Source organism: Dermacentor silvarum, chromosome 1 (assembly GCF_013339745.2).
Source record: "Dermacentor silvarum isolate Dsil-2018 chromosome 1, BIME_Dsil_1.4, whole genome shotgun sequence".
NCBI classification, from domain to species: Eukaryota; Metazoa; Arthropoda; class Arachnida; order Ixodida; family Ixodidae; genus Dermacentor; species Dermacentor silvarum.
This window is the reverse complement of record NC_051154.1, coordinates 375,570,623-375,598,256: the sequence shown is the minus strand read 5'-3', so window position 1 is coordinate 375,598,256 and position 27,634 is coordinate 375,570,623. Positions and strand designations below refer to the sequence as shown.

At 44.5% G+C, this 27,634-nt stretch overlaps 1 protein-coding gene across 1 annotated transcript in view; it reads right to left on the bottom strand.

The window, feature by feature from the left end:
- LOC119445714 (cytochrome P450 3A4) overlaps positions 1-17,968 on the bottom strand; it is a 36,169-nt gene extending 18,201 nt beyond the window's left edge. The window contains exon 1 of the mRNA XM_049660586.1: positions 17,477-17,968. Coding sequence (XP_049516543.1) covers positions 17,477-17,650 — 174 coding nt within the window. The 5' untranslated portion in view covers positions 17,651-17,968. The remainder of the gene's footprint in view (positions 1-17,476) is intronic.
- Positions 17,969-27,634: the final 9,666 nt, after the last annotated feature.

Below are 27,634 nucleotides of genomic sequence, written 5' to 3'. Positions count from 1 at the left end.
AAACGCTAGTAAACCTCTTAGGCATGAAAGGAGTGTATTTATCGTAGGAAAAAAGAGTCACAGGTGACACAGATGTTCATGTTGACAGATTCACAGATATCAAGGGTTCGCTCATCTCTACAAGCTCTGAATTCAAGTAAAATGTGCTGAAGCAATTTCACGGTGCCGCAGTTGAATATTACTGAAAAGGCCAATTGGCCGACTGTTCACTGTGAGCATATTTGCCCCAATTAGTGGAACTAATTTCGGAACACACTAAAAATAACTCCGTCTCACATGCGACGTACGTAATGTTTTATGGGCAGTGCTGTCCGCGGTTTCATGCAGAATTCCAGAATTGAGAACGTGGGCAGTGTGATACAAGAGATTAAAAGGCACGTCGACCATTCTCAAAAATTGGCAGTTGGCATTTCTTAAATAAATATTTTGCAATAATTTTTACGCATACGCATTAAAAGGAAGCTTTAGTTCGGGGGCTCCTACCGAAATATGTCGATCGCCTCTATATTGAACGCCCTTACAACAAAAAGACCTGTATAACGAAGGATGATTATGTCTCGGCCGAATTTCTGTTTCATACGCACTGTGAACTCGTCGACAACGAAGACCAGTACAAAGAATTTGCCTGCATACCAAAGGAATTTAGGCATCCCTGACGGCTGATTTGTTGTATCACAACGAATCCCACGTAGCGGTGTCCGCACTGCCCTCCGCAGACGCCACTGAGATGCGCTCTGCGCTAGAGGTAACGGCATTGCTATAGCGACGCACTTGAAGAGCGTGCCTATGTCAACGAGAGTTACCGTCCTGCCACACAGCTCTGGGAATCGCTCAATTTGTACGCTGCTTGTAAAACCGCAGTGGGCGTGACGGCAGACAAATACGTCGCAGCTGATGACGGCGTAATGATGCAAACTTAACTGGCGACTGATGACGTATTCAAAGAGATCTAGGGGGGAAAGGACGCCAATGTCAACAAACGCAACAGTGCTGAAGAGCCTGTAAACCAACCAAGAATTTTGACAGCAAGGGAGTCGGTTGCGGGATTTGACGATGCAGCTTTTACCTTGCGTTGCTGCCACGTTTCGATGCGGAGAATGACGCGTGAACCTCGGCACAAAAAGGTTGGCTGCAGTCACACGTTCCGACGTGCGATTGTCCTAAGTAGCACTTCAATTCATGTTAAATATACGTTTTTTGCCTTGTGGAACGTGCTTAGTCTGCTCTATAATTCGCAGTATGGTGTGGGATGATTAGAACGAAGGGACCTGTATAACAAAGAATTTTGGAGGTTCCAAGCACTTCGTTATAAAGGCTTTTTTACATGAGAACAAAGAAACTGTTTTTATCGCCAACGATTGCACCGAATTTGATGGGGTTTGTTGCATTCAAAAGGAAAAGTTAACATTGGCAGCGAATTCTTTTAAGCCGTCAAGCTATTAAATTGTAAAAAAATTAAAAAAATTGAATAAAGCCCAAGTATGAAGTTTACAACTCCTTAACTCAGCAAATAAAAACGATGTCAAAATTCGTATACAGCATCTAATAACACGTCTAAAGCGGAAAAAACTGATGTAGTATACAACGCTTCGAAATGTCGCACTAGTTTGTGAATAAGGCTTCGGCAAAACCCTCGTAAACATCGTAACAATTTCGTGTAAGTTGTATGTTCTTATACCAAATTTGTATGCTTTAGATAATTTAAGAGATGCAATTTACCAAACTGCGGTATTTGTTTCTGGTGCAGTGTTACGCATTTGCAAACTTCATCCTCCATGTTTCTTTAAAGTTGCCAGTTTTCTGAAATAGTGGGGAAAACATTTGGGGCACTAAATCGAAACTCTATGGCCGAATTCAGAAATCTTTTTGTTCGTAAGTGCTGCTTGCCATTGGTCAGCCACATTCGCTAATTATATGTCCAACACCACGATTGGCTAACACCCATTTCTACAAACAGCTTTAGCGTAAGAACGTTTTGTGAATTCGGCCCCTGGTTCTTACAGTCACTAGAATTAAAAATATTGGCTGAAATGCAAGAAGAAATTCATTGAAATCAGTGCAGTGGTCTCATAAAAGCGTTTCTACGTTTTACATGTATTTCAATAAAAAAATGGAGATGTTTTCGAGCTAAAGCGTCCTCCGAACGACCAAAAAGGAATTGCTGAGGGTCTAGTTGGTGCATACTTGACATAACTATTGAAGGGAACAACCACAGACGCTTATCCCTTGTCCATCCCTTTTCTTGCATCTGTGTTTTTGGCACTCATTAACTATGCCTTAGGGACATCTTTTAATTAAGCGATACGTGTGTATGAAGTTAAAGAACACCAAACAAAAAAAATAGACACGGGCAAAATGGAAGAAGGATCTTAAAAGTCATTGCCGTGCTCATAGTCTTCCAGTGATGCGGAACTACCGGAAAAAGCTTTCTTTTGGAGTGTTTTTGCAGAAAAACGGTGAGATAAAAAAGATCCTTCCATCACATCTCAGCACGAGCAAATGGCTCAACGTCGAGACGGGGTCGAAAAAATGGCACAAGTTCTTGATAGCTAAGACTAATTCTTATTGCTGGCAGCACTGGGCACGTGCAAGATTGATCGGAACATGGTCATTGTTTGGGTGTTTTTGCTAGATCAAAATGTTGGCCAGTTATCCGAAAGTTCTAACATTTCTTGAAAGAAATGTTACTGTTGTCGCGCTCCATAGTTAAGCCGCAAAACATTTGCGAGGATTTTTCCAATACGACGTGGCAAATAAGACGGATGATATCTGATTTTACAAAACAGAGCCTTGCACTTTTCAGGTAAAGTTCAAGAAGCTCTTTGCCAATAACAAATGCTTCATGTATGACTCAGCAACCGGCGCCATCAAAGAAGCCCAGCTGCTTTTTTGCCGTGCATGCGCACCTCGTTAACTAGCCAATACAGAATCTCGCAACGCATCTCAATAGGAATGTGCCAGGTAACACACGCTGTCTCCTTAACAAATGTGACGCTTTTAATTCTATAATAGAGTATTGTGATGCACACGTTGTTGCCCTACCTGAAACTTAGTAGCACTCTAACATTCACGACCACAAAATTTTTAACAATATTCCACGTTTGAAATTTATTGTTGCGATCGATCTTCTCTGTGTTGGAGGTGGTATGCCTGCTAGGCATTAAAAAAACTTTCAACGTGTCGCTTTCTGTACGACAAATCCCTACTTGAATCTGTCCGAGTGTGTGTGGCGAAAAACATAACCCACACCCACTTGTTACGCGAAAAATGTATGGAGTTGGTCCTGCCAGCTGCAGGGTATTTTTTAGCCTCCACTTTCGTTTCCTTTTACCTCAATATTTGTACCTCCTTCTAACTTAATTTCATTGAACTTAACTAAATTGCCCTATTGGTGCTGTGGCTTCATTGTGGCCTTCTTCGTATGGTTGGGAAACGCCGTTCAGTGTAACCGCGGTTAAGGCCACTCGTGTGACAAAGGTATAAGAGGAGCGCAGTGTGTCAGTCCCGTTTTTTTTTCGGGCTATTGTGTCATCTCTTACGCTGTTATCTGCTACATTGGGTTACTTTCAATCATGTCTGTATACCAATTAGTTCAGCAACACTTCCGGCTGAGCCACACAAATCATTTCGTTCTTCTACTTTATATTTCTATGTCGGTCGTCACCTTCTATAGCGTACGTGACACCCAAACCACGCAAAGCACGTGGCTTTGCTTGCACTGACACTACGTAGGGTTTACGACACTACTGTCGCTGAGAAAAGGTTTATAGAGCAGTGAGGGAGTCGATGTACAGTTACAGCGCTAATGGCCCTGAAGCTCTGACTTTTTCAAAACTGTTTACTTTTGGGAGCAGATCTATCCTCGCTACGGTAGGCTTTTAGAAAACGACACTGTAAGATGTGTCTTTACGTAGTACATGGCCACTTTGAGAAACGATAATTACTCTTGGGAGGAAGAGCGGCAGGTGCGTGCCGTTGAGATGTGTGCCCATACTGTGGCCGACGAGGACGCCGTTATGTGTACAATGGTTGGGCTCCAGAAGAATTGGTCAAGCCTGTCCATTATTTTCCCTTCTTTCGTGGGCATGTGTGTGTGTTTGCGGGAGGAGGGTGGTGTAGGGCTATTGCGCTAATTAAGTTGAGCTCTTTCTGGTCTGCAGTTTAAGTATAAGCTTGGTAGTTTTGTTGTACTCGATGGGCCGCGGTTTCTGACGTTGGCTAATTTTTGTCCAGAAATCAGAAATAGAGCCACCCTAGTAATTACAGCACTCAAAGACCACTGAAAACCTGATAGTGCGAGGACGATGTCCCATTTATAAACCTCTACTAGCTTTCCCAGCTTTGCTAAAGAAGTTTCGAACTAGTTGATGGACTTGTGAAGCAGGCTGTAACAAATCTCCATTATCCTCCTCTTGACAAAAGGCCTTCGACCATCTTCTAAACAAACATTTAGTCAATCATTCTTTTGTGCCCATAAGACTTGTTAGCGTTACAAGGGAACAATACCATTTAAGTAACGCCTGCGTTAACCTTCAATGAACGTTATTCCCATTTTCAATACGAAAAGGTGCGCAATGTTAACCAGAATGTTTTGAACGCTCAATGACGTTTAGTTGTTCTTCTTTAATTGTGAGAGTGCCCATTGCTAGCATATATATATATATATATATATATATATATATATATATATATATACATAGAGAAGAGAGAGAGAGAAACTTTCACCGGAAAATACCTTAAGGAGCGGTGGTCGGAGCCCCTCAGTGCAGGGCCCCACTGGCCTCTGCCACCTGCCTGACCTGGCTAATGAAAGTCGGAACGGGCGAGCTGTGCCTCCCACTGCTCCATTGTGATATTATTAATTGGCCTATAAGGAGCTTAGTACACTCACAGGTTACATGTATTAGTGTAGGTATGCCACCGCACCAAGAGCACGTGGCCCTATAGCGGGTGGGATACATGGCGTTTATTTAGCATCTTTAGATGGGGGAATACCCCGGTCTGTATTTTGCGCCAATCGGCGGCCTCTTCCCCGCTAAGTTTTGGGTGAGGCGGCCGGTATTTTCTGCGGACTCCGCGCTACCGCTAGCGTATAAGACTCTAGCATCAGTGCAAGCAAATACTCCCCTTCGTAGATATATAGCACTCAATGCTAAGAAGACCTCTCTCAATGCTCGCATTCTTGACCAAGAAATAGTGCGTCGCACACGAAGAAAAACATACCTATACGTCATGTCATTCCACGTAACATTAAGACTCATGCTTTAATTATCACAATATGACCTAATTATAACTTTGAAGACGGCGCACATCTGGGTCGCTATAACGTAAAATGATTCCAAACTGTTTTGATTCCAAACTCCTGACGTCAAATTTACGTAACCACGACGCAAGCATCGGGCGGTGACCCGCAGCGTTGTCTCTCACTCTCCTTGTTTATAGGAGGTCACCGCTGTTCGCTTTCAAAACCAATAACATTGTCTACACTCAGCGGTTTTTCTTATCTAATTGGCTGACAAGAGGCGAGGAGCACGCTTTAGTGGAGAGGGTTTCGATGGAGCCGAGCCAGCACAGTGAAAATAGATAACTGCATGAAGAGGGTGGTGCCGGCTTCTCTGATTGGTCCGCTTCGCCTTACTTAGCTTGCGGTGGCTGGTCGAAAATCGCGGCGGCGCGCAAGGGAACGATAAGAATGCCGCTAAAACGGATCCTCAGCAAGGAAGAGTTGGCAGAGCGATGTCGTATGCATGCCGAAAGGGTTAGATAACGTTTTACTGCCCCGCAAAAAGGTTTATCATGCGCAAACAAATACATGCTCACCGGCAGGTGCGAGTAGCGAGGGCCTGAGCGATCGGTGGGCCGCCATCTTCTATTCCTTTCGGAACGGAGCAGTCTGTGGCTATTCAGAAAATTTTTCAGTTTCGTTCGACATATTATTGCATTTTTTGCGCGTACACGTCACTTTGACTTGGTGAGTTTTCGCGGTTTTTTGAGGTCGCGTGACAGGCGAAGTGGGCGTAGCCAGAAAACATTGGACCAATAGCAGAGGGCTAATGGTGAAAAGGCATCGAATCAGGAATAATTAATTTTCTTTTGTGCGGTCTAATCAGTGCATAATCAGTGCATACACGTTATATCAGATGGGGAGCTATCGCGGTTTTCGTGACGTCGCGTGACAGACAGGCCAAGTTGGGAGTGTCTCGAAAATGTTTTGACCAATCGTGGAGGCTGATTGCAGAAATTGGAAGCAAAACAGTTTTGTAATCATTTTACGTTATAGCGCCCCTGTACCTGTTTGCCACTGAACGAGCAGAGTGACACGTTTCTACGACTAGCGGCCACAGCTCTGCACCTGCGCTTGCGGCCAAAACATAGTACGTCGCATACTGGAAGTGCAAAGGCACATAATACGTAATTTGACGTAACCTTTGGTCGACAAGTGGTGGTTGCGCTTTATGAAGTAGTCATTCCGTAGAATTAAGCGCAAGAAATTATTTTCAGCAGTGACTGCAAAACAGATATAAAATGAACAAATTGAAACTTTAAAGGGACTCTAACGGGGAACATTAAGTTGCAATAGTAAATCACGTTCAATGGATACAGGAAAGGTTTACCTCACCGTGAGCGTGAGGTACAAAAAAAGGTAACAATATTCTGGTAGGCTGTAGTAAGAACGCAGATGAAGTGGGCAGCACGCACCAGACGTGAAACGTGTTGTGCGTGCTGCAGAAAGTGTATGGGCTCTAGGGTAATAACGTAACCACAGACACAACTAGCATTTGTTAACGCATTAGAAAGCTCACATGCTTAACTTGCATTGCAGCTAGTAGGGTGCTTACAGTCTAATTTTGCAATGGTGTTCGCCCCCTGGTCGTAGTGGGCCAGTTTCTTTTTTTTTGGAAGAGGGCATTTAGGCACTACGGCAAAATGACCCCCCCCCCCCCTTACTGGTGAGGCCTATAGACTGCTCTGCGCCGCTCTAGCACTGCACAATCTACTGCGTTTGCCTCAATCGCCTGCGCATACGCTCCCTGTAAAGACAGACACGTCCCGCCGTTATCAGAGGGATTGGACATCCCTCTGTCTCGCTGCCCGAGTCCCTTCACGTCATTTCTGGACCACGCATGTCGAACGCAGGGCGGCCGTATTCGAGCAAGCGTGAAAGTTATGTGACAAGTTTCCCGCTTGTAAGGCTTGTAACTCCTGATGAAGCTAAACATTTCGACAGAATTACCTGTCTGGTTGGGAAAATTGATTAAGACTTAGAGATTGACTCCAACCAAATAAGGAAATTTACTAGCCCAACGTTTCGGAACCAATTCGGCTCCTTCTTCAGGGGTATTCTTCGGAGGTGGCGGTGTGCCGCTTTTAAAAGGTCCGTCGTAACAAAGGAGAGGAAGGGGGAGAGAGCGTAAGGTGCTGAGACACTTGGCAGGGCACCTGCTCTAGACAGACAAAACAGGTGGTGGGGGTGGGGTGGGTGGGGGGGGGGGGGGCTTCGGCGTCACTGGTCGGCTGGGTTGACCGATGCTGGGCACCCTTTAGTCGCGGGATTGCGTTGACGAGAGACAGGGGGGGGGGGGGGGGAGGACGAGTTGTTTTGGTGTTGCTGACCTAGAGCGGGGGGTCCTTTCTTCCCTTCGTCGCGTCTGCAAGGCCGTGAACATACAAAGAAGGAAGAATGCCCTTCACGCGGTTTATATTACCCGCCGTGTTCTGAATGTGCCAAGACTCGAGTAGTAGCCTTTTTCGCGAGTTTGTCTCTGTTTGAAGGATTTGGGTTTCTTCGAAAGAAATCTTGTGGTCGGCGTCTTCGGAATGTTCGGCGACGGCGCTGCGTATTCGGTTGAATGTTCTGACGTCGTTTTCATGTTGTCTGATTCTTTCTTTTAGATTTTTGGTTTCCCCGATGTACGAAGCCGGACAGTCGGCACAGCTGATTTTATAGACGACGCCTTGAACTTTTTCTTTTGGTGGACGGTCTTTTGGTTTAGGAATGAGGATATTCAAAGTGTTCATCGGTTTATGCGCGACTTTGAGGCCTTCTTTTTTCAATATTCGGCTGAGAGCTTCGCTGGTACCTTTGACGTATGGGATGGACACTCGTTTCTGTGGTCGAGGGGGAGTTAACGGTTGGAGGTCTCGTAGTTTTTTTTTTCTTTTTTGTTGTCGGGTTGTTTTTTCGAATGAATTCCGTTGTATAGCCGTTCCATTTGAGTTCGTTGAGAACCGTTCTCCTTTCTTTCTTTTGATCTGATTCCAATGTGCAATGAGTTTCGACTCTTTTCAATGAAGAATTTACGACCGATGCCTTGTGGTTTGCCGGATGGTTGGATGCGAAGTGTAGGTAGTGGCCTGTGTGGGTTGGCTTTCGGTAGACTGAGAATTTTAGATTGCCGTTGGTTCGTGTAACTTGTACATCTAGGAATGGTAACGATCCGTTTTGTTCGCGCTCCGACGTGAACTGTATATCCGGGTCTATGAAATTTAAATGGCTCTGCAGGTTTTCGACTTGCGACTCCTTCACGATACAGAAGCAATCATCCATGTACCTAAGGAAAACTTTTGGCTTCGGGGAAAAAGTACTGAGAGCCTTGTCATCGATATTTTCCATAGTTAGGTTAGCCATGGTGACGGAAATTGAGGCCCCCATGGGAGTTCCTTTCACCTGCTTGTAGTAGCTGCCTCCGAAGGTGAAGTAGGTATTTGATAGGCATAGCTCGAGAAGGCGGCAGATCTCGTCTACACTCAAGGGGGTTCTCTCGTCGAGTGTGTCGTCGCGTTCCAGGGCATCCCTTGTTGCTGATATAGCTAACTGAATGGGTACTCTGGTGAACAAAGAGATCACATCAAAAGAGACCAGGCAATCATCATCTTCGAGGCGTACATTTGATATGAGCTTGATGAAGTTTTCGGGGTTGCGCACGTGGGATGCTGTCCTTCCGGTGAGTGGTGATATAATCTGGTGCAAGTATGTGGATAGTGATCGAAGTGGGGAGCATGAAAAGTCTACGATTGGCCATAAGGGGATTCTGGGTTTATGGAGTTTTGGCAAGCCGTAAAAGGCGGGTGCGGACCCGTTCCTGCACGTTAATTTGAGATAAAGATTTCGAGAATTTGGGTGGTTTCGGAAAATTTCGACCAGCGTCTTATTCAGTACTGATTGGGTCCTTGTGGTGGAGTCCTTTTTTAATTTTTCGTAGTCTTGGCTGTTGAGGAGGGTGGACGCCTTTTCCTCGTAATCCTGCATGTTTAACACGACGGTTGAGTTGCCCTTGTCCGCTGGTAGAATTACAATGTCCCCATCTTCCCTCAGTAATCGCAGCGCTCTTATAACGTCAGACGACAAGTTTCTTTCTCTTCGGCGGTTGTTATTGCACCTTATTATGCCTATTGCTTTTATTCTGAGCGGTTCCCGCACTTTAGGGTCCAGTTGCTGGATGCCGCTCTCGAGGGCGACGACAATCTTGGGCAGGGGAAGGTTATCTGTGGTGACGTTGAATTTATGACCTTTTGCCAGGACTGAAGTCTCTTCTGTTGTGAGTTTTCTCGATGATAAATTCATTACTGTGTGCCTGTCCAACACTACTGGTTTTTCGGTTTGCTTGATTAAAGAAGAGAGTTTTTTCTTCTGCGTTTCGCGGTGTTTCTTTTCCTCTGAGGACGCAATGGTCTTCGCAAACGAATCAATTGATGAAAAAAAGATGGGGTACCTTGTGTTCGAGCTGTCTTCTGGCGAAGAACGCGTCGACTTCTTTCTTCCTAATCACTGTGTGGCACTCGTGTATCCGCGCTGTCACCAGTCTTTGCAGAGCCTTGTTGATGATGTCCCGGCCTTCCGCTGTGTTGATATAGGTTGGCGCAGCTGGAGACTTCGTGGAACGATGTTTCGGTCTTTGCATTTCCGGGTGAAGTCTAAGTGGGTCTTCAAGGTGGAGATGCCTTTCAGGGCTTTGATATAGTTCTTTGCAAGTTGCACTGCCTCTTGTCCGAAGTCTGCACGTATAGACTTGAAGCTAAACATTTCGACAGAATTACAAACTTCATCAAGCTCATATCAAATGTACGCCTCGAAGATGATGAATGCCTGGTCTCTTTTGATGTGATCTTTTTGTTCACCAGAGTACCCATTCAGTTAGCTATATCCGCAACAAGGGATGCCCTGGAACGCGACGACACACTCGGCGAGAGAACCCCCTTGAGTGTAGACGAGATCTGCCGCCTTCTCGAGCTATGCCTATCAAATACCTACTTCACCTTCCGAGGCAGCTACTACAAGCAGGTGAAAGGAACTCCCATGGGGGTCTCAATTTCCGTCACCATGGCTAATCTAACTGTGGAAAATATCGAAGACAGAGCTCTGAGTACTTTTTCCCCGAAGCCAAAAGTTTTCCTCAGGTACATGGATGATTGCTTCTCTATCGTGAAGGAGTCGCAAGTCGAAAACCTGCCGAGCCATTTATATTCCATAGACCCGGATATACAGTTCACGTCGGAGCACGAACAAAACGGATCGTTACCATTCCTAGATGTACAAGTTACACGAACCAACGGCAATCTAGAATTCTCAGTCTACCGAAAACCAACCCACACAGGCCGCTACCTACACTTCGCATCCAACCATCCGGCAAACCACAAGGCATCGGTCGTAAATTCTTTATTGAAAAGAGTCGAAACTCATTGCACATTGGAATCAGATCAAAAGAAAGAAAGGAGAATGGTTCTCAACGAGCTCAAAGGGAAGGACTATACAACAAAATTCATTCGAAAAACAACCCGACAACAAAAAAGAAAAAACAAACTACGAGACCTCCAACCGTTAACTCCCCTTCGACCACAGAAACGAGTGTCCATCCCATACGTCAAAGGTACCAGCGAAGCTCTCAGCCGAATATTAAAAAAAGAAGGCCTCAAAGTCGCGCATAAACCGATGAACAGTTTGAATATCCTCATTCCTAAACCAAAAAAACCGTCCACCAAAAGAAAAATCTCAAGGCGTCGTCTATAAAATCAGCTGTGCCGACTGTCCGGCTTCGTACATCGGGGAAACCAAAAATCTAAAAGAAAGAATCAGACAACATGAAAACGACGTCAGAACATTCAACCGAATACGCAGCGCCGTCGCCGAACGTTCCGAAGACGCCGAGCACAAGATTTCTTACCAAGAAACCCAAATCCTTCAAACAGAGACAAACTGGCGAAAAAGGCTACTACTCGAGTCTTGGCACATTCAGAACACAGCGGGTAATATAAACTGCCCGAAGGGCATTCTTCCATCTTTGTATGATCACGGCCTTGCAGACGCGACGAAGGGAAGAAAGTACCCCCCGCTCTTCGTCAGCAACACCAAAACAACTCGTCCTCCCCCCCCCCCCCCCCCCCTGTCTCTCGTCAACGCATTCCTGCGACTAAAGGGCGCCCAGCATCGGTCAACCCAGCCGACCAGCGACGCCGAAGGCATGATCGGGAACTTCGCGTGTTGGCGCGGTTGGAGCTTATCAGGAACCGAAAATGACGGCCCGATCATTACTTGCCAGACGCTCAGGTACGTAACCGAACAGTCGCGGTTTGGCGCCTTCTCGTCGCTACGTTCATGTGTATGACTTCTTCAGGTCCTCATGTTATCATGGAAGATGTTCGGACACTGCTCTTTGAATTGTGTGTCCGTGTCTCGGGGCACAAGGTTTATCACATTATCCTGGATGCCTCGGATCATAAGGCTTTCTGTCCTCTTACGATCGGCAATGCGTCATCAGTCAGCATACCGCGGAGCAGAAACAAATCATCTGATAGGGTACCTCTGAGAACAGCACGAACAGCTTGCATCGCATACATAAGCCGCTGCTGCTGCGTCCGTCACCGCGCTTCAAGTTCTTCTAGCTCGTCATCGTCTATCAAGAACTGCAGGAGGGGGTTTATCGGCGGCGCCATCTTCAAAAAGCTCGCGCAATGCGATAGCGGTCGCGGAAGCAACATAACGTTCGCCAGACGGCGCGTTCGTGCGCCCGAAAGTAAAGCTCCTATATAGGGGCTTTACCCGAAAGCAGTCGGCGAAATCCGCCGTTAAGTTAAGCTCCGAGGGCGTCGCACTCGAGCGCACTCGAGCGTGCTCCTTTGGAGTTCGAAGCGCGCTAACTTAACGCGCCCACTGCCTAGCTGCGCCTCTTGGAACGCAGCGCGCGAGGCGAAATTTATCATGAAGGGCGTGACAATGGCGCTAACTGCGCATTCCACGCGTGCATGATCGAGTAATAGCTTCTTTTTTCGGCGGGATACCAAATTAAGCGCTTTGGCAACACGTTTATAAAGATATAAGCGATAATAGTGTTACATGTTTTCGTTACTTGCGGTGTCAGCGAGCTACCCTCTATGTTGCTGATCGAAATGAATGCCATGTCACGCAAAAAAAGAACGAAAAAAAAACGAGATAACGAATAACGGGTGCCGACAACCCCTTAGAAGTGCGAGCGCCAAATTGTCATGACGTCATGGTTTATGACAGTGCCCACCCCTTCCGAGTTAATATTTTTCGATAAATGAAGATAAATTGCATTCCAAATGAACCATTGACTCCAGCTAGTAAGCTTCGAGAAATTGTGATAAAACGGCTCCAATACGTGAAAATAAATTAAAATACGTGACATCACAATGAAGTATCGGTGCCACATGCGCGTAAGGCTCCAAATACAAGAAGTCCGGCCTCGATATCTTCCCCTCACAAACGATATCTTCCACTCGCAAACGAGGTTTCGAAAGCACAATTTGCCCTTCTAAATGATTAAGTGTTTCTCTTTAGCGTCTGTTTTAAGGACACACGCAAAAGCTTGCGCCGGATGACATTAAAAATATACGCGGTTCTCGCTGCATTAGCATCGCCTACGGTCAGCTCCGCCCACATTTCACGCGTTCGGGCGCTGTACAGAACTGCGTTGGTTTCACAGTCTATGACAAGCGCGTGTCCAGGGCCAAGAGCGACGCGCGGTCCCCTTGGCTGCAAAACAACAAAAGAAGCGAAGTGCACGTTCTACTCGGAAAGTTCAGCCGCGGAGCGGGGGCAGCATATGCAGCGAACTTTTACGACGAACGTCGCGCTTCAAAAAAAGAAGCGGCGGCACGACGCAGGATGTTCGCTGGCTTGCCCTATATGGAGCGAAAAAGAGGCGGACGCCACTGCGTGTTCGCCGCGTCGCTGTCAGTGTTACCAGAAAGCTTAAATTCATTTTAATATCTACGCCAGAGAAAGTAGCACTTCTTGGTCTTATCCTTTGAGAATGCCTAGACAACTTCGCAACAGCTAACACGTTTAGTATCGTCCCTATACGTTTCACTGCGATCGTAGGCTGAGAGCCGGCAAGCAACAAAAAAAAGCACCCTCACCCGTATGCCGACTAGTGTTGCCGCTCCCAGCAGTTGTTTCGAATATTAGTGATAAATTTTACAATGGTGCCATGGCTCAAAGGAATGAAAGAAAATCACGTGGGATTCCAACCCACGCATTCCAAATGGTAGGCAGAGGCTGCACAATTGGGTGAGATGGTGGCTCCATAGCTGAGATTTTGTCACGCGGCCAGTCATATTCAATAATCTTAGTAGCACTGCCAGATTTCGGCTTGTGAAGATGTTTCTCCATTGTCATCTTAGGGCAATTGTGCGCAGAATTCGCCTCGATAACATAACCCGGGCCTATGGTCACCCCTAAAAGCGCCTTTCTATGCCAAACTTGGGAGAATTGCCGTGTTGACAATGCAGTCAAAGAGAAGTACAGTCACAAGCTTTGTGACATTGAGCACTGGAGCGCGTGTCACACGGTACATGCAGAGTACTTTGACGAGCAGCTAGCGCACTCTTGTAGTTCGTACGTAGGTTTAGCGGACGCACTCTCTAACAGCGCTCTCTCGTCGTCTATCGGGTGTCCCACGTAACTTGAGCCAAATTTTACAATATGCAAATGCCACGGAGTGAAGACAGACAGAACCAAGGTAATGTTGTTCACCGTCGCTTGAAGATACTCAGATTATTTCTTGTATTCCGCCTAATTACATATTACCCTTACATATTACCTTACATATTACTCAACTCCTCAAATATTATGATTAGATGAATAGTGTCAATGGGAATGTTGCTCGCTTGAAGATACTCAGATTATTTCTTGTATTCCTCCTAATTACATAATTACTCTTGAATAATTACTCAACTCCTCAAATATTATGATTAGATGAATAGTGTCAATGGGAATGTTGTAGAGCAACAAGAACTCCCTATAGAGCTTTCTGTCGCTCAATACGCGCTACATAAAAGTAAAGTGAACATGTGGGCTAGTTGGTTGAACATATTGAACTTGGTAACAGCGCGAAAGGCGAGGACGTATCCGTCCTCGTCTTTCGCGCTTAAACCTAGTTCCACAAAAAGTGTTTTATGCGATAGAAATTATTGGACACTCCAAGCGCATTTATGCCGTCGCCGTCATGTTCCGTATAAAGTCTAAACACGATAACATCGTCGCCGCCTGCCGTACGCCGCTTGTGCGCGTAAAAGCTAGGGAAGGTCAGCCGACGAACGCGGCTCAATCTCGCACGGCGAGGGAGAAAGGCGGGCGGAAGCGCGCCGTCTTCTGAGGCGAGGCATGGGGGGGGGGCATTCTACCCCTGGGGCTGCCGTTTCGCCGTATCCTGACAGCGATCAGCGACGTTGACAAAGTGCGCTCCTGCGCGGGCCTCACCTTGAAAGCGATCTGAGATGTGGACAAAAACCGCCCAGTGACCGCAGCTTCGTATGCGCTGTGCTTGCGACGTTTAGTTCGCGTTGAAGAGAGAGCCAGCACGAAGGTCAATTCGCTCGTTGCTGTGCCGCGCTTCCTGACTGCCGCGTTTCGACAGCGAGTTTCCGCAGTTAAAAAAATTAAATTACGGGGTTTTACGGGCCAAAACCACGATCTGATTATGAGGCACGCCTCCGGAAAATTTCGACCACCTGGGATTTTTTAACGTGCACCATCGAAATGCGGCCGCCGTGGCCGGGATTCGATCTCGCGAGCTCGTGCTTAGCAGCCGAACACCATAGCCACTAAGCAACCACGGCGGGTAGCGAGTTTCGGCAGTCATCGAGCGAGATGTGTTCATGTGTACCTGTGCGCGCGTGACACCGCGCTTGGTAATTTAGTTAGTAAGCGAATGTTTGCAAGTTTCTACTGCCGATAAAACTAATATCCTTAGCTGTCTACTAATTTGCTATCACAATCAATGCTTTGCCGTTCGGGCGAAACTGCGACTTTTTTCCAAGCATGAAAGAAGCCCACGAATACATGCAAAATTGCCGCACGACTGGCCGCTCGAGGCACTTACAGGCGTTACAGTTGAGCGACTGCGTGGGACAATTTGTTAGCATACACGCGCCTGAGCGGGAGCGGACAGTAAATGCTCTGTTGAAGCTGTCTTATGGTTGGCCCCTAGAACATTTGAAAATTTTACAAAATAATCAATTATTTTCAAGTTTCAAAGTATTTGTTCACAACCTCGTAAAATTACAGCGAAAACATCCAAAATGGGTAGAAATCATTAGCTAGAATGCCTAAAGTGCGCGCAAACTTGTCCACTTGTTATTATGAGCCCATAAATCGGTAACTAAGTAACTTCAAGACTTGATAACTTTTAGATGGAGTAATCGGAGGAAGTATGACACAGGAAATCTTGTCATTTTGTCCGCTTTAGATTTTCTAATAACGCCTGTTACAGATTTCCAATATATATTTTTTTTGTTAAGAGGTAAACAAATTTGGTGTCAAGGACATCAAAAGTTGTGAGTTTCGGCACTTTGCTGAATGACCAATCCACCTCTCTTTTTTTGTAAGCGAGCCACTAGATATTATTTTGCTGTCTCAATACAAGAAGCGTCGTAGAGATCAGTTCAGCGGTTGTAGAGAAGACGTTTTGTGTTTTCGAAAATATTATTAGGAGCACGGAGGTAATGCCTCTGAATGTACCTGACTCTGCATCGCCTAACCAGCTGAACTAACTAACCTAACCTGCTAAAGTGGCTAACACCGAAAGTTTTAAACACACGTCCTCGAAGGAATAAGTACACTTCTGCTAAAAACAGCGCCGTTGGTTGTGCATGAGGATAGCCGTGCGGAAAATAAATGACTAGAATGATCATACTACGATGGTAGCATTCTTCCCAACAACTTTCATGAGATTGCTTACATATGGCCGTAATTTTGCTTAAGTGTTGAAACGAAAGTGTGAATAAATGTTCAGAAAGAATCAGAAAAAATAGAAGCTATATAAGAAAGAAGGGTAATATCAATGAAGGCGAGAACAAATCTATTTAAATAATATTTTTTTTCCGTACCATCAAAGAATGGAATGGATTGCCTGAAAACACCGTTTCTCAAACATCAAACTCAACATTTTGTGGTAGGTGGTTGGATCTGTGATCATAATATCTACTTGCTGTATGTGTAAAATATTTTTGTTCCCCTCTTTTTTTTTTCCTTTGCTTAATGTCGATTTTTTTTTTTTGCTGTAGAGATTTAGTCATTTTTGCAGCATGGTTCTGCGTGGTCTGCTTTGTCTGTCACCATGATTTTTTGGGAAATATTCAATTTTTATTGTTTTAGTGCAATAATGTCTCCTCCCACTGTAATCCTCTAAAGTGGTAATGTGGGTTTGTATAATAAATGAATGAATAAATAAATGAATAAACTACCGTATGAGCCTGTCCTAAAGGTGAATTCAACCACCTGAAGTTGCCCTTAGCGATGTGTATACATACACAATGCGTGTGTAGAATATTGGTGGCATTGCCGGACGCATTCTAAGCTAATGGACGCAGCATAGAGGCTGTGAGTGAATTGGAAGCCTCATTAGGAGTGGTGGCGTGAACGCGCATGGCAAACTGCACGCGTTGTATACGGGCTTGAGCGAGCTGGCTCGTAGACTGACACCTTGCTTGGCACAAACAAATGGCACTCCATTGCCGACGCGGCCCCCTATGTTAACGCGGGATACACTTCGCTCCGAGCAATTGGTAACGCCCTAAAATGTCTTCACGCGCACATACTTTGGCCGGTGCTAGCTAGCTGAGACAACGTAATGAAGCCAATGCAATGCACACCGAACTATCTCTTGTCTAAACGGTAACAGCCTTTGTGTAATAAATACAGGTAGCTCACAATTAGCTATAAACATAAACGGGCTTCGTTTAACCAGCGCTAATGTGAACGTAGAAATCCGTGACATGTGGTGCAGAGGTTCCATGGATTCAAGTTATCGGAAGCAAATAAACAGACAAAAATATCGTCCTCAGTGTCCCTTAAGAAACAGCTTCTCTGCACCGGAAAACATTGGCGAAAGAGAAGTGTCCTCTTAATTAAAGATTGATGCACTGTCGAAGTAAGGTTAGCGGTCAAAACGAGGAGTACCTTTGTATTATATAGGTATTCCTTTGCACAGAGTGGGAGAAAAAAAAAGGCATATACCTTAATGCGATCTCTCTTGAATTCCTGCCAGTTTCCGAAAAAGAGTTCCGGTTCCGGTCCAGGAATGCCGTATCGTTTGAGTAGACCCTGCTTGCGGCGCCTCACGACAGCCCATACGGCGAACGCCGCCAAGGCGAGTGCCGCTGCCAGATGCACAACGTCCGGGTACTCCATAGGCCGTGCACTCGCTGATGGGGGCCTGCATCGTTCGGGCCAAAGAGCACTGAAAGACTTCACTGAAGCGTACCTGATGGTGTATTTTTCGCAATAGTGATTTATACTAGCAAAACACTTCTTGTTGTTCTAGTTCGTGAAGCGCAGTTATTAGAAGGGAGAGTGCATATACCACACAGATGAAGTATAGGACAGATAGTGCGAGCGCTCGTCCTGTCTATATCATCTCTGTGTGTTCGTTAATTTTGCAACCCTCTTCTAATAGCTGGGATTTATACTGCCATGCCTACATTGTTAGACGCCTTTACGGTGACTGTGTTTCAGAACCAGCTCGTTCAAGCCCTCCCAACGCTCCGGTGACGTTCATTGGCGAGCTGCATGGCGTCTTGGCCGACATTGTCTCTCGCTATCCTTTCTGCCCGGCCTTAGGGGACTTCCCTAGCATTACATGGCCCGGTTCTTTTCTTGGGGTAAAACCTTCTTTTACTCAGTGCCATCAGTTTTTAAACATGTTCATATGCTTCCATTTTACACGGCTAGTGACGAGACAACACAAGAATCGCGCGATTGATCTAATACGCTGGATTTAATTTTTTTCGGCGCACCTAAAGTTCATATCTCCTGTAACCTACATTCCAGGTTTTTGTGAATATTCGCTCCTCCATTGTAATATTAAGATTTCCTCTCTGCGTGATCAACCTAAAAAAAAGGAAAGAAAAGAAAACGTGATCACAAAAGGACAAATTTCGACCTTATTAACTAAAATTGGAGCGAAATTCTACGCGTATACTTTGATGATTTCGACCTCCGGGATGTTCAAGAAAACTCAAAGTTGTTTGCAGCCACATAAATGAACTCATTGAAGCAGATATACGTAACGGCCAGGCAAACTAGTAGCGCACAATAATGCGTAATGTCTAACTACTACCCTTAAGCAGGCTCTGTAATAAATGGCAGCGATTTTTTCGTTTAGCAAAGCTGAGGAACACTACTGAACGCTTGGAGATGTGCTTTCAAGTAGAGAATGATTATCCTAATGCTGTTCGTGTAGCTAAGCAGTCTTTCTATAACCTTACATGGCCTGACTTATTACACAATAACCCAAAAGAATTCTTGAATGTTGTAAAAGGTGAACAGAGCCATGTGATTTCCCTGAAAGATGACTCAGTTCAGCGCCTCATTACTGCCATTCCATATTTAACGCTGTTTTCTATAACTCATTTTTGGTCTCGTCAGCTAAATGATTCTTGTGCCGTATTTCGCCGCATTTTCCCCTGATGTCTTCGGTTATAATACAGACGGCCACGATTGTTAAACTAATCGACTCATTGAAACTGTCGACTTCTTACGGCGTTGGCCTGTATTAACTCAATGTTTTTAAAACAAACAAAGATGTATTCTGCTGTAAACGTTACTAAGATTTTTCAGCAATCACTTGACCATAGTTCCTTGCCAACAGACTGGAAGATTGGCAAAGTGGTTCCAGTTCATAAATGCGGTAACATGCATTCCCCTGTTGACTACCGATACAGTTCCCTGTAAAATTATGGCGCAAATATTGTATACTAAAATTTCTGACTTTCTAGACTGCAATACCTTTTTTTGACTGCTCAAGACGGCTTCTCGCGATCGTATTTATGTCAAACTCAAGTACTCCTTTTTATACGTCGCTTACGCACTATACTGGACCGAAGCTCTCAAGATGACTGTATATATACTTAGACTTTTCTAAAGTGTTCGAGAGAGCGTGTCTTGCTCTTATGGTCAAACTTTCAGCACTTAACCTAGATTGTAAACTGCCAATCTGGATAGAATTCTTCTGTACCGATTGCTTTCAGAAAGTCACTGTTAACGGTGTCGATTATAATCCCACACCTGTCACATCTGGTCTGCCTAGGGGGCTGTTTTAGGCCCGCTACTTTTTCTAATCTACTGTAACGATTTACCATGTTCTGTTTCCTCTTATATACATATTTATGCTTACGACTGTGTTGTATATCGAGATTTGCAACGAACAGGACGAACATCTATACAACAGAGGGACCTAGATTCTTTAACAGGTTGGTGTGAAAACTGGATAATGGAATTAAACACCAACAAGTGCAAACGAATGCGTGTGTTTCGCAAACATGAGTGCCCTGCAGTCTATAAACTTACCAATACTTCGCTTGAACATGTTTCGTGTAATCGATATCTTGTCCTCACTCTACAGCGTCTGATTGTAACATGAAAAACTCGGATCAACGTAATAATTATTAGTGACAATCAAGTGCTAGGGTACTTACGTTAAATTTTCAGTAGGGCCCCAACCGCTTTAAAATTGCTTCTTTTCAAAACCCTTGTCCGCTCTAAATTGGAATACACCACCGCTATTTGGGATCTGAATCACGATAAGCTAGTTAATGCACTTGAACTGCTTCAGAATAATGCCCCTCGTTTTATCGTAGAGGACTATTGTCGCACAGATAGCACAACATTGATGATAGACCGTACATCATTGTCCCATTTGGCACTGTAGGTAGAAAACATTTTCGTTTATGCATGCTTTATGAAGTCTACTATCATCGTCGTTTACCCGCAGAACTCATCCTTGCGCATTCATCACGTGTTAACCAGGATACTAAAGTTGGGTGTACGTCCTGTCGCGCAAACACCTTTTTGTATTCTTTTATTTAGCACACGTCCCTATAGACTGGGACCATCTGCTCGCTAACATTGCTTTTATCACGAATTATTGTTTGTTCAGACTATATTTATTCGCGTCTTTTTATTCCAGTTGATTGTACCACATCACCATGCGTCTTTTTTATGTTCTCATGCGATTTTTGTTTTTCATTATTGATTTGATTATTGTTTTATGACGGCCAGAATATATTTTTCTTGTATTCTACCAGGTGTTCAAAATTAAGCTTCACTAAATTTTTAAAAAGTCGCCTGTGGTAGGTAGCATAATTCTTATCGTTGAGCTGGGTTATTGGAAGAGGCGGACATTAGTAGCGCGAGAAATGGAAACAAATATTCAACTACTTAACAAAAACTGACTAATAAACTTCTTAGTAAATTACTGTAAGACACATATTGCAATTTATGAATTGTAGCCGGTGAGCTTGCAAAACGCATCCACTTCAAATGAATGTCCAGGAGGACACCAGTTTCTAGATATTATTTCCCAAAGTGTGGGACGAAATGCATGGGCGTTCCAGTTACTTTTGCGCTTGAATATATAAAACAGCATTTGGTAATGTACGGTACGGCGAGTTTGATGGCTCTTATCTCCAAAGGGATGTCATTCTGGAAATTCATTCCAAGCGGATACGCGTGACAAGCTCACCGTCTACAATTCGTAAATTGCAATATGTGTCGTAAAGTAATTAACTGAGAAGTTAATGAGTGGATTTTTGTTAATTAGCTGAATATGTGTTTCGATTTCTCGTGCTACTAATGTCCGCCTCATCGAATAATCCAGCTCGAGGATAAGCATTATGCTAACTGCCACAGGCGATTTATAAAATTCCGTAAAACCTAAAAATGAACACCCGGTATATTTTTGTATGAATAAGCCAATCGTCACTTATATTTTTGCTCTTTACCTTGCCATATTTTTGCTATTTTTGTTTAATAACCTGTTGCTAGTCTACAATGTTTTTGCATTATATTAAATAAATAAATAACAAATAATTAATTAAGCTACCCAAGGGCCGGTTATTCTTTTAATCAGAACCTGCAATGACTAGCGACGTAGGCAAAAATGAAAAAAGGAACAAACGCAAACAGGAAATATAACGAAGGAGGAGAACATCATCCAATTCAGGCATAAGCTGCTATACAATAGTAATCATCATCATCAGCATATATTTATGTCCACGGCAGGACAAAGGCCTCTCCCTGCGATCTCCAATTACCCCTGTCTTGCGCTTGCTGATTCCTACTTGCGCCTTGCTATACAATATGCTTAGTCAAAGATCACTTTATGCGCGACGTGCGAATGTCCTGTCACTGGACGCGTTGCTAGAACTGTCACTTCCTTTACAGTCCCTTCACCAAAAAAAAAGGAGAACCTGGCACACAGTGAAGAACAAAGCACGGTAAAGAAAGATCAGTGCTAGTTCACATAAAGGTGCACGAAGTCAGGTTTTGACCACATTCATAATCGATCGTCCTTCAAGGAGACTGTACAAGGTCACTAGGTGTTCGAAAGTAACGAAGTGCTGTGACAGAATTTCTTTGTTTCTTCTAGCAGCGACCATTCACCAAGAAAACCCGCCGTGGGAGCCTAGTCGCTAAGGCGTTGCGCTGCTGAGCTCGAGGTCGCCTGTTCAATGCCATTCGCAACAACCGCATTACGAGGAGGGCGAGAAGCAAAAAGTTCGTTTACCGGGCATTAGTTGTGCGTTAAAGAACCTAAGGTGGTCAAAATTAATCCGGTGCCCCCCACTATACGGCATGTCTCAATCAGATGGGAGTCGTGGCACTTGAAGCCTTTTTTAAGTATTTTAAAATTAATTTTCGTTTCGGGGGACCAATAGGCTTTTCCACAGATAAAGTACCCCTATCGAATCGGTTCAAGTGCAACCACAATGTGATTAGGATGCACTCCGTAGTGGGGGACTCTCGATTAATTTGGACCACCTGGAGTTCTTTAACGTGCACCCAATGCACGGTACACGGGCGTTTTAACAGCCAGCCGTAATTTGTGCGTGTGCCACGAAATTATCATCATCAGCATTGGCTCGAGTGTCATCGTCTTCCTTTCCGCAGTTTAAGCCAGCCGTAATTTGCGCGTGTGCCACGAAACTGCCGCGCCGAAGCCATGGCAACCAGGCGACGCCACACAAACACAGCTCCGGCGAGCTCCCGCTAACTGCGCGCTACTGCGCGTGAGCCGTGAAGTTATTCCTGGCGCGTCCGCGCTCGCCGCCCGATATAAATAAATAAATAAACAAAAGTAACGTTCTTGGCAAGGCAGGAATCGAACTCGGGTACCCACGGTCCGAAGGCGAGCGTCATCCACGCTTGCAGAACGTGTATTTATGGGAACCATATGGTTGCATTGTACTCACGATTGCAACACAACTTTTTTTTGGGAGACAAAAAGAGAAATTGAGAGCAAGACAGAGAAAGAAAGAGAAAGTAGAAGAGATAGAGAAATAAAGAGAGAGCAAGACAGAAAAGAGAAAGAAGAAAGAAAGAAAGAAAGAGTGAGCGATAACCTAGCGACGACCAAGAGACGAAATCAATCGGCCAACTTCGCTGTGTCTCCAGCTTTGCGCGGGCTAGTGCAAGTTTTCGCCTTTTTTTTTGCATTCTGCCCCCATCGATATGCGGCCGCCGCGGCCGGGATTTGATCACGTGTCCTCGTGCTTAGCAGCGTAAGCCAATACTACTAAGCAACCACGGCGGGAATTTATCAAAACTACAGCTTCAATTGCAAAACCATTACGACCCCGCTAACCTGGAGACATACACCTGGGGAGGACTACCTATGTCTCACAACGCTTTGATAACTGCGACAGCGGAAAAAATGCTGTGTCTTTTTGAGCTGCCTCGTTTGAATGAGATGAAAGCTTAGTCTATATAAACTACCATAGCCACTTCTGAATTCCACTTCATGCAGTATTATTCTTGCGCATCTTTCATTTCTATCGCAAATCGCTATTTTGGCAATTTACTGACGGTTCCCATTCTTCAAACAGTTCAAGCGTTCGGAGCAAAACATTCCGCCTCTGAAACTTCTTCTATTGCATGAAGTGACGGCTGGTTTAGTGACTAGAATTATTGTCCTCACACAAAAAGCAGTGTGTAATTAGTTATTCGCTAAAAAAGCCCTTAGCATAGTATTTTAGGCGCTCGCGGCCGCTGCAGTTTGTCTATGGTCAGAATACTGGGCCGCTTCGGCGGGAATATGGTACATCAGCAGAATGCGTGCGATTGTGCAGCTTTGGTCGCCAAGCAGACATAAAAGCACTTTTACTGAGCTTATGCATCAGGCGACTTTTTCTCTAGTATTGTACGAACATATTATTCAGTAAATTTCTTTTGCGTTTTCAGATAGCTGACATCTTCGTATCAGGGTATGAGGCCTAAAATAAATTATACCATCTTTTAAAGTGAGAAATTCAAAACCCGGCACACATGGAGAACGGCTTGTTATTGGTGTAGGGTTCGATACAAAGGCGTCATGTATATAGGGGATGTGGTGGTCACGTGGTATCACTGATGCGGGGGTCAATGCAGTAGTCGAAGCCGCATTATAATCGTGTTGCCGAAAGATTTACACGAAAGGATAATAGAGGAGAGAAGGTTACAAGGGCCCTGCGCGCTCTGAGAGAAGCCAATTCTAGGACTATGGTCCTAATATCCCACCGCGAATGCGTAGAAGCGCAGAGGGAACAATCAAAGAATGGCCTACGCGTCGTGCGTCCCGCTTTCAGCTACATGGTCACTGTCTAGCTTGCAGCCGCAGCACCAGGCCGACTTATGCATACGTCAGCGGTTTCTGATGAACAGTGACCACTACCTGCGATTTATGTGGCGTGTAGTGGAGCCCCTGTAAGCAAACCTCACTCCGATTGTAGTGTTTACAACAGTTATAAGGGTTACATTTACTATGCACTTTTATATCTTACGCTATTTATGTATGTGTACTGTATATGAGGTGTTTCTGGCGTTTACATGTGTCAGATTATAGTGTGTCATTTTATAATGTATTTTTTAAACTTTTCTGGTATCTAATACTATGTGAAATTTGTGATCATATGTGATGCATGTCACCCATGTGAACAGAGTAGCCGGCACCATATTTGGTAGCCAACATCTGTTTATCAATCAATCAATCAATCAATCAATCAATCATGTTTATTTAACGTGCCCAGGAACAACCCTAAGGTCTGAGTGCTGGCGCACGCATACAAAACAAACCAAAAAGAAAACACTGCAGGGGAATATAACTAAAAATAAATTAATAAAAATTGTGAAAAGAAGGGAGTACCATCAATAAAGCGCAAAGTAAATACAAAAGAAAAAGGAGGAGAAGGGCACTTCAACAATGCATTAAATTATAACACAAGGCAAAGCTCGGAAAAGAACGATGACAACGAGTTATGAAAGATATCAAGATCACGAAAGTAAGGGTTATAAAGACTCGGTATTCTGTGGACAGTTGAGTGTTCGTGATGACAGGCAGGAACATGAAAAGGTCTATGTTCTCTGGTGATCTTGCGTGGGATACGAAACATGACACAGCTGAAAAGTTCGGGACACGTGAGATTGCCGTGATGTAGTTTGAAGAGAAACAGAAGGTCAGCGCGATTACGTTGGTCGCGAAGTGAGGGCAATGACAACAATCCAACAGTGCTAGTACAGGGTGCAATGTCCAAGTTTGCGAAGCGGTGATTATATATGCTTAGAAACTTTTTCTCAACACAATCTATAATGTCACTGTTGGATCTGATAGAGCCATTCCAGACGACCGACTATATTCGAGTTGAGGAAGATAGATAGTTGTGTATAATTTGCGGAATGGTGTAGGAGGCTTGGATTCCCTCGATAGTCTGCATACAGAACCAAGGGAGCGCATACCCCGCATTGCAACACGTTTTGTGTGAGCAGAACAGTGTAAGGTTTCATCAAAAAGTACACCAAGATCATTGATCTCGCAGACCTTACACAACGGCACAGAATCTACAGAGTAAAAAAAAAGAAATACTTGCTGTTTTGCGTGTGAAAGTCATGACTTTGGTCTTAGCAGCATTCAAGGTACGGTTATTATCCTTGCATCATTTAGAAAAGGAGAACAGGTCAGATTGCAGGGCGCGGCAGTCATCAACAGTGTGAATTTTCTTTAAAATCTTGATGTCATCGGCATATAGAAGGAAAAAAGAGTTCCGAATAACAGAAAGAACGTGAGTAATGAAAATTTTTAAAAAGGAGTGGTCCTAATACTGACCCTTGAGGGACGCCGCTAGTTGCCATGTAAGAAGAAGACGTTTGGCCATTGACGTTAACATAACAGGATCTATCAAGAAGATAACTTTACAAGAGGTTCACAACTGACGAGTCAACATCAAAGTGCGTAAGCTTGATCAGAAGCAGCGAGTGGCTGACTACATCAAAAGCCTTGCTGAGATCACAATAAATGGTGTCAACTTGTGCCCTTTGAAGTACCGGCGTGGAGATCTGTGTCATGAAACTTGCGAGATTTGTGATAGTGAGGCGGCTGGTGAGAAATTCATGCTGATTCGGAATGAGCGAGTTCTTCACAGTAAAAGACAATATGTTGGGAAGAGCAAGCTCAAAAATCTTGGACGTAGCACAGAGAAGAGAAATTGGGCGATATTTTGAGACATCTGATTTACATCCAGACTTAAATACAGGAAAAACACGAGTAGTTTTCCACATGTTAGGGAAAGTGGAAGTAGTCAAAGAGTTATTAAATATAGATGTCAATACTGGATCAAATATACTGCCGTAAGCGTTTAGAATTGCGGAGGGAATGCCATCAGGGCAGCAGGATAGGGAAGGCTTCAAGCGCTTAAGGCATTCGTGGACAAGCTTTTCATCAAACAACACCGCACTAGATGTAGGAACCGTCGTGTGCTGCTGACTGACACCAGCGTTGAAACCTGCATCTTTATATAAGGATGAGAAATGGGCTGCATAACAATCCGCGACTGCTTTGACTTCTGCCCCTCTAGAGTCAAGTAAGCAAAAACACTCTCCACGTTTATTGGAGCGTTTACGGATATACTTCCGAAATTCCGCCAGCCGGTCGGAGGCGCTCTTTTCCAACAATGCCATATATGAGTCTTGATCCCTCTTATAGAGACGTTTAGAGATAGCGCGAAAAAAGCGGAATTCTCTGGACTCATTAGGCAACTGAATTCTAGATTTTTGGTGTGCGCGATCTTTATGCTTTAGGGCAATTATGAGTTCAGACGAAAACCAGTGGGGATATCTAGAGCGTTTAGGCCTGTACTGGGGAATGTATTTGTGCATACAGCCCAAAACAAGCTCCGTAAACTGATCTACTTGGTCATTAACATTGCTTTTGTCTGTAACCAGTGACGAGTCGGTGGTGGACAAGACATTATATAAACCAAGATAATCACCACGCTTGAAAGCAAAGTGTGGGGATTCATTTACGCCACTGGAGGAGCTCTGCCTCAGTGCTGACACAGAGGCAGTTATATTTAGTGGCGGATGAAACTAATCGGTACGCACAAGGAAAGTTTCGGAACGAGAGACATCTAAAACTTGAGCATTCGAGATGCAAAGATCTGAGACGTTGCCACAGGAATTGGCGATCAAGTTATGCTGCTGAAGGGAACAGAAGGACAGAAAGTCCAACAACTGGCTGCATTTCTTCTCTGTGTAATGATTGTAATGAGAATATATAAGTGTGTTCGAATCAATACCTGGTGTATTAAAATCACCAAGAAGAATTACTTTGTGCTTACTATGGCAGGGTATTACACTTCAATGGAAGAGATGACCTCATCATACAAAACAGGGGAAATATTCGGCTGTACATAGAACGATCCAATCAACAATTTTTCACATCGGGCTAGGCTGAATTCTAGCCATATCGACTTCCGTACACTTTCTATATCGATGCGCCGAGCACATCTCAGTGAATTGTCAACTGCGATCAGTTGACAATTCTGCCACCACCTTTTTGTTGAGATCTACTGAAGTCCCGGTCACTGCGGAAGACGTTGTAGTGCGGTGGAAAGAAGTCTGAAGACGAAATGTCACCACACAGCCAAGTTTCAGAAATAACAAAAATAGGAAAAGAAGACGAGATTACATTGCAGAAAAATTCACGTGCTTTGGTGCGAAGTCCACGAGCGTTTTGGTAAAAAATGTCCAAATTACACGCCACTTTGATCTTTGGGGGTTATTTCAGTAGCATGAATCACGTCATCGTGTAGCAACCCACGGAACGCCTTGAAGAAGCAACCTATTGGCCACATTGACGGGTCGTTC